The 7,672-nt window shown below is 40.2% G+C and overlaps 1 protein-coding gene across 1 annotated transcript in view; it reads left to right on the forward strand.

The window, feature by feature from the left end:
* LOC109481815 (low-density lipoprotein receptor-related protein 6-like) overlaps window positions 1–7,672 on the forward strand; it is a 78,429-nt gene that overhangs the window by 62,850 nt on the left and 7,907 nt on the right. Inside the window, exons 15-20 of the mRNA XM_019784403.1 lie at window positions 784–986; window positions 1,637–1,824; window positions 2,886–3,095; window positions 3,829–3,954; window positions 5,002–5,124; window positions 5,786–5,899. Of these exons, the coding sequence (XP_019639962.1) occupies window positions 784–986; window positions 1,637–1,824; window positions 2,886–3,095; window positions 3,829–3,954; window positions 5,002–5,124; window positions 5,786–5,899 (964 nt within the window). The remainder of the gene's footprint in view (window positions 1–783; window positions 987–1,636; window positions 1,825–2,885; window positions 3,096–3,828; window positions 3,955–5,001; window positions 5,125–5,785; window positions 5,900–7,672) is intronic.

The raw sequence follows: 7,672 nt of genomic DNA on the forward strand, positions 1-7,672 counted from the left end.
GGAACGGACAAAATATACGTATAAAAAATGTAGAAATAATGACACAAATGTGTTGAAAAGTGATAGTAACTGTTAATAGCACCGAAATTTAGTATAATTAGAATATTTCAATTTTTTGCGCAAAAAACTACATAGAGTGCCTTTAAATGATTTTGCAGTCGATAGAAATTTGTTTGGAGTTGAAAGTTTGTTGCTTGATTTGCTTTCTTTTCTTTAGCCACATGTAGTACTAGTATGTACACAAGAACAGTAAATGACAACCAGTGATTTTGTATGTTTTAAATTATGTGAATGGTTTCATTGTCCCAGAATAGATGAACTGAATATGTTGAGTGTATGTATCTTTGATGTCAAGTTAATGTTTCCATGCAATATTTCTGTATTTCTTTTCTTTTTCAAGCAAGTACAAAATAAAGTACAACTAAAGCAAAAGAACAACAAATTATTGAACTAAGACATGTACATATAAAAGGGGTGTACCTTTGCAAATGTATGTATTCATATGTTTCAGAATAAAGACATCACTGTTGGTACTCAAAGCATGTGTCCCTTTTTTGGGGGGGGGTCAACTAACCGGCTGTTTCTCTATAGTGGTCACCTGGCCATAGTGGTCAAATTTGGCCAGTCCCTTGAGTGACCACTATAGGCAGGTTTGACTGTAGTATAAAGCATCCACTTTCATTCCTTCATTCATTCCTTCATTCATTCATTCATTCATTCATTCATTCATTCATTCATTCATTCATTCATTCACTCATTCATTCATTGTGTGTGTATCACCAGGTGACCAGTGTGGTGCCAAACCTGGACCGTCTGTTCTACCCGATCGACATGGCCATAGACGAGTTCTCGCGCCACATCTACTGGACGTGTTCGCAGACCAACACCATCAACGTCACGCGCATCAGCGACCTGTCCCCCGTCGGAGTTGTGATCTCCGGGGACAAGGAACGTCCGCGCTCCATCGTTCTAGATCCAACCAGGGGGTACGGAATCACTTCTTTTACCTATTTTGTTTTTATCATGAAAGAAAGTTCATCTGTGTTGGTTGTAATCATAGTAAAACCTTGAACTTTATTCCAACACACAATTAGACAGAGATCAAATTTTCAGCCACCACTGTCGCCTTCATCAGGATAATTGATGACCAATCACTTTACATCATGAGAGTTACGGTTACAAACACGTGACCTTATTCAAACGAGACTTTACTGATACGAGACGTGAACAATTGATCAAAAGTGCCAGTGAGTTTATATTTTGTTTTATTCCAACACACAAGACATGGTGTTGGCAGACTTAAGTTTTTCAACTTATTTGTATGCTGCCACCAACACAGACAAACGCATGAACGGACACTAGACATGCTCATTTTTACCTGAATTAAGTGAGGAAAGATGTGTAAAGTGTCTTTCCCAAGGGCACTAGATCAGTGGCAAGGCAGGATTCAAAGGTTCCGAGCCAAATGCTCTGTCGTTACGCCACACAACCCCACCTATTCTATTGATATTTCTTTATCGAGTAGGATTGTCAAGCAATTCATTCATTCATTCATTTATGTTTAAGAAATAGTCTTGGCATTTTCTATTCCTCTATGTTCATGTCATATAACCTTGTTGTCTTGTTCACTGACCAGGTACATGTACTGGACGAACATGGTCAGTAATCCATCCATTGAAAAGGCCGCCCTGGACGGCACCGAGCGCCAGACTCTCTTCAACAGCGACATCAAGCAGCCGGGACCGCTCGCAATCGACACCAAGTACGGAATGTTGTACTGGACCGACATCGAACTGAACCGGATTGAAAGCTCTGGGCTGAACGGTGAGGAGAACATGCCTGATGTACATGTACATGTATTCCAACTTAGGATGCTTTTATTTTTACTATAGATTGGCTCTGCCTTTCAGTATTTCTACCCTAGACACAGTGGATTAACAAACCACTGCCCCATCACGTCTGAAAAGGCTATGGGACCTTTACCAACACATTGACAGAAAGTACATGTACTGAGCCTGTGCGAAACACAGTTCCCATTGGATACATGCATTTGGTCAACGTTGCATCAGAATTTTGCCTGTAACAGAATAATATGGTATCTTTTCTGACACTATATTCCAAAGCTGTAGACAGATGTCATTCTAAGACATGCAAATAGTAAGTATCTGATACCACTACAAATCTGATACCATCCCAGAAAAGAACATTGTCAAGAAATGATCATGTCTTCAAGTATCAGAGGTATCAACCAAAAATTGAGGTGTTCAAAAACTCCAAGAACTGTCATAGAGTGAAACTCGTTGACACCATGTACATGCATCATTACTAGAAAGCTTCAAACTACTCTTGCAATCAAAGATTGGGTATAACAGGTTGTGAATATGGTGTAATTATGTATATCTAGCTGTCGCCATGCCTCTTGCCTGCAAACCTGGTGTGTTATACCGAAGAACTGACTCTACTGACACAGATACAGACTAGAAAAGTAACATTTGCAAAGCAACATGCATAATGTTTACCTTCACATATGGTCACCTCTGTTAATTCTTACTCAAACACATTCACATATATGGTGACAGGAGTCTAAATCCCTCCTACTATAAAATTGCAACATTATGTAACCCAACACCAGTTACCATGGTGAAAGACAATATGGTGGACCAGGTCAGAGGTTACTGTTTGGAGAAGAAGAAGAAACTGAGCAAAAACAATATGTTTTCCTTTGGTAAACATAAATATGACCGTAAACAAGACATTCTGCCTAAGTGCACAATACATTATACATGTACATGTAGGTTTAGTGCAAGCACATTAAGTCCTACCAACATGATTTTTTGGGCCTATACCTTTATCTCAACCACCCTGTCCATGTTCCCTCTGTGCAGGTGCTAACCGGCAGGTGCTAGTGGAACAGATGATCATCCAGCTGTCTGGACTCACCATCTTCGGCGACCACCTGTACTGGATCGACCGCGCCAAGCAGATGATCGAGCGCATCGACAAGCTGACGGGCAGCGGGAGAACCAGGATCCAGGCCAGACTGAACCAACTCAGCGACATCGTGGGGGTGGACAGCAAGGACGTCATTGAAATGAGTAAGACATTCTCTTCGCTATGTTTCTTAAAGGCAATTCCAGTACAGTTTTTAAGGCTCGGAATCCCAATTTTTTAAAGCCAATATTCCAGTCATTATCTTCATACTGAGTTGAAACCACACTATCCCAATGTATTTTGACCATCATGAAGCAAAAATTTACAAATTTCTGACAGAAAATAGTTGCTGGAAAGGCCATGGGCTGATTTTTAGGGTACCGCTTAGAAAATTGAGGACTCATCTCGGGGCTTGTTTCTGCAGTTTTAAATGCTCAAAATATGAAATTTTTATGTAAATGTGCTAATGTGAAGCAGTAGATCTCAATATCACAAAGATTGCCTTATTAAGAAATATTAACAATATAAATATAGATGTAATTATAAAGTGTCCATGACACAGAAATGCAACCTAATCTGATTGTATTTGATTAACTAGTATTACCTGGCTAACAGACAAGTTTACAATGAATCCACACAATTTTTCTATAACATTCAAACTTTCAATTCGCCTGCCTCAGAAAAGTCATCACAAACTAGGCAATTTTTGTGATATTGACACAATACTTGTACCATTTGGGGCTATAATAGGATGCCTAGACCTGGTTTTATTTTTTTTGCCCTGTCGCTTCATATTTTTTCTGGAAAAATCTGAGAACCAACCAATTAAACTGGTGTACCCTTACTGTTTAAACTGTACAAAGTTTTGTGAGGTTAATGCTTGTTTCTTGCGCACAGACCACCATCCCTGTGCAGTAGACAACGGCGGCTGTTCCCACATCTGTATCGCGATGAAGGACGGGCGGTCGCGCTGTTCCTGCCCGCTGCACCTCGTGCTGTTCCCTAACGAACTGCAGTGTGGAGGTCAGTACCTTTCTCACTCCTCTATCGGATTGACAAGTCAAAGTGCAACAAAATTTCATCAGGGGCACTCATCATCATCATCATGCCTCCGGATTAGTTTATACTAATCCGGTGAGGTACACTTGATAAAGTTACTCCAGTATGTCCTATCTCTCATAGCGGACACTAATGCAGGCCCTGCGAGACCAGTGTCTTTCTCTAACATGGACAACAGTGTAGTATAAGGACGTCCCACTCTACGTCTCCCAGTAGGGAGCCACTGTACTAGTCTACCATCTGGTTCGTTACTACGAACAACATGCCCTGCCAGGGCGAGTCTACGTCGTCAGACTACAGATGCACTCTATTGGGCACTCAATGATATTATAACGATTTAAATGCTACAATGTACAACTTTACTCAGCAGAAAAGTACTTACCAATAAGTCAGTTCTCTGACCCTTTACAAGTTGAAATGAACCATGGTCAGTTAGTCAACATGCACTAAGAATAAACTTCTTGAAAATACGCCTAGCTCACCACCCATACCTAAGGCCCAAGGTAACCAAATTGTATCAAAATCTAATAGAGAAAAGGAAGTATTTACTCGAATATTTCTAAAATTAGTGAGTGTAAATTCGGGCATGTGAGACAGGAACTTGTGGAGGCAGTACATGGCATCACCATAAGGATGAAGTGAGCTGAACTGAGTAAGAGAAGTCCGTAAATAATTTTATCAGGTTGGTAAACGACTGAATAGCAAAGTTCTTTCTATCACAACCATTTAGTTTTCAAGCCGACGTTTCGATGACCTTCTGTCATCTTCATCTTCGTTCCCTGTCATCTTCATGCCCTGATGAAGATGACAGAAGGTCATCGAAACATTGGCTTGAAAAATAAATGGTTGTGATAGAAAGAACTTTGCTATTCTGAGTAAGAGAAGGATTTTCAAAAGCAATGCAGTATTTTTGCATATGTTGTGCACAACTAGAAATCTATGGCATATAATGTAATATATTGTATGAACGGATTGGAGTTATTTCAAATGTATTTTCACTGATATTTCCAGAGCCCCCGACCTGTGCGCCTGACCACTTCACCTGTGAGACAGGGGAGGTAGACTGCATCCCTCTGAGCTGGAAATGTGACGGTGTCGCCGAGTGTTCGGATGGTAGTGACGAGGCCGACTGTCGTAAGTTCTGTATCTGTCTCCTGTAGATACGTTTTGCCACTACTATAGAAGCAAACCGCCCTTTCCCCTTTTTCATCCTCCATTTCTCAAGAGAGAGTTCCATGCAGAAAGCCTAAAACTACATCACTATGGAACAAGCTTCCCTGTGAATGCTTCACAAATGGGTCTTATAACTTTTTAAGTCTAAGGTAAACAAGCGTCTTTCTTTACAATCCCTCAATGTAACCCAAAACATCTGAGTGGTTCCTACATGTACATGTATAACCGTCCTTTGGCGTGACACACGGGCCTTCAGCCTAATCACAAAAATTGTAGGTGGCTGAAATAAGAAAGCAGGCGAGCCATGAAGGGGTTTGTAACAGAGCCATAGAGGCTACAACTTTTTTCTTAAATGTACACAAAAGTAGGCGGCACAAAAATTTGAGTAGGCGATGATTTTCACCTGTTGCCGGCTTGTTTTGAGAGGGCTGGCCTTAATCTAAAGTGCATATCTGTGTCTTTCATGCACGTTTTCACACATATTTCATGCATTTTATGAAATTTTTCTATTCTCTTGTTTGTTTTGTCAACTGTATTGAAACCTGTATTGAGTACAAAATGTAATTATGGTGGTGTCTTCACCCTTCAGTAACATAGCTATTATTTCTGTCGTCCCTTCCAGCCAAGTGTACGGAGGACCAGTTTACCTGTGACAGTGGACAGTGTGTGGATGGGGAGATGGTGTGTAATGGGAAGGAGGACTGTATGGACAGGTCGGATGAGATGCAGTGTCACAGTAAGGATCCTTCCATCTTTCAATAGTCATTCGTATTACGACTTCACACATGCAGTACAGATTTTTTCAACCTTTATTTAACCTAGAAATGTACAGTACATGTGTGTATCAGTACAACTCTTCGGCCTAAAGCCGTTTTTCAAGAGGTCAAGGGGAGGTAGGTCAGGGGTCTTTGCAAATTCTTCAGTTCAGTTACAATCAGTCGTAGAATTACAATATAAATATATACAAAGTATACAAAATTCAAACACTATCTCGGTTCAGATCTGGAATAAGTTCCCATCTAGATGCAAAATCGCAATCGAAAGTCATGCAAAATGCTATTAAAAGCCATGCAAAAGCCTTAGCACTTCTTCTTTGAATCACGTTCATTTCTCTTGTAAGCTGCGTGTAGATATCCATGCTATTGCATGTGGTTATGCATTTTAGATGGGCCACACACAATTGCTATATAATTGAACAAACTGTACCCAACCATATCCAATACTGCAGAAACTCAGACACACACACCAAAAACAATACCTTCTTTTTTTCATGGAGGTAATAGGTAAAGTTTATTGCAAATACATGACATAGGTACAAACAACGTGTATGGAAAAATAACATACAATAGACATGAGAGACAATGTCTAACATTCTACTACATTCTACAACAAACTAGTTCTGCTGGGTTTAAATTCCTCTTTTTGAGGCAATGGAAAACAAACTTACCCACTTCTTCTATGATACATGTATGTGGGTTCTTTGATTTTAGTAATAAACACTGGTCACTTCAATTTTGGAATGTCACTTTCCGAATTTGCAGACGGCCATGTTGAAATCCCTGATTTTCAACTTTGCCATTTCTGCAGGTACAGTAAATTTTTACATACCATTTGAAAGATCATGTTATCCTCAGTACCAGGTTATTTTTTTATGGTCAAAACATACATATTTGTCAAGATATTTCACTTTAAAAATTGCAATCCCGTCGGTGTACAAGCCACACCGACGGGATCAGCAGCCCACCCCGGTCGGGAGTAAACTCTACCCCGTCGGGGTGGAAAACCACCCCGCACCCAGACCGCATCCAATTATCCTCATGAACATCCCATGAAAACCACTGAATTAATGAGAATTCACATCTTCACACCAGTGTAATTAGCAAGTTTGTGTGATAATTCATGAGAAGTCTGGGCTCAAAGGTTACCCCGACGGGGTTGGACAGCCCCGTCGGTGTGTTAAACAGCCCCGTCGGTGTGTCAGGTTGAACAGGCTGGGCTAATGGCCTAAGCCTTCAGACCAGACTGAAAGTAATTTCCCAATGAAGTTTAAAAAATTAACATTAAACTTGCTTCTAGGTTGATGGCGGTTTATACACAGTTTATTATATCACTTCATTATTGTAGTTCTGTGTGTATTCCTGCAGTTTTTCTAGACTATTTTCCAGGATTATGAAAGAACATTGTCTTCAAAGATACAAATGAGTCATGGAGATCTGACATGGCAGGAATGGATATGATTGACCAGTCAACCTGCTCCACATGAGTGCCATATATATGTACATGACGTGTACAATCCTGTACATGTGTAGGTCCTAACAAAGAGGTTAAAAATCTAGTCTTTGTCCACCAATACCTAGCTCACTGTAGGATGAATTCTAGCAAGGAGGTTATAACCTCTAACCTGGCTAACACTAAGAATAGAGTTTGGACATGGCTAAAATTTAATAAACGTTGATAACAACTTTTCAAACTCCATGGATAAACTCATCTATCATTAGCAGAATACCCC

This window comes from Branchiostoma belcheri, unplaced genomic scaffold (genome assembly GCF_001625305.1).
Source record: "Branchiostoma belcheri isolate BF01 breed outbred unplaced genomic scaffold, Haploidv18h27 scaffold58, whole genome shotgun sequence".
Taxonomy (NCBI): domain Eukaryota; kingdom Metazoa; phylum Chordata; class Leptocardii; order Amphioxiformes; family Branchiostomatidae; genus Branchiostoma; species Branchiostoma belcheri.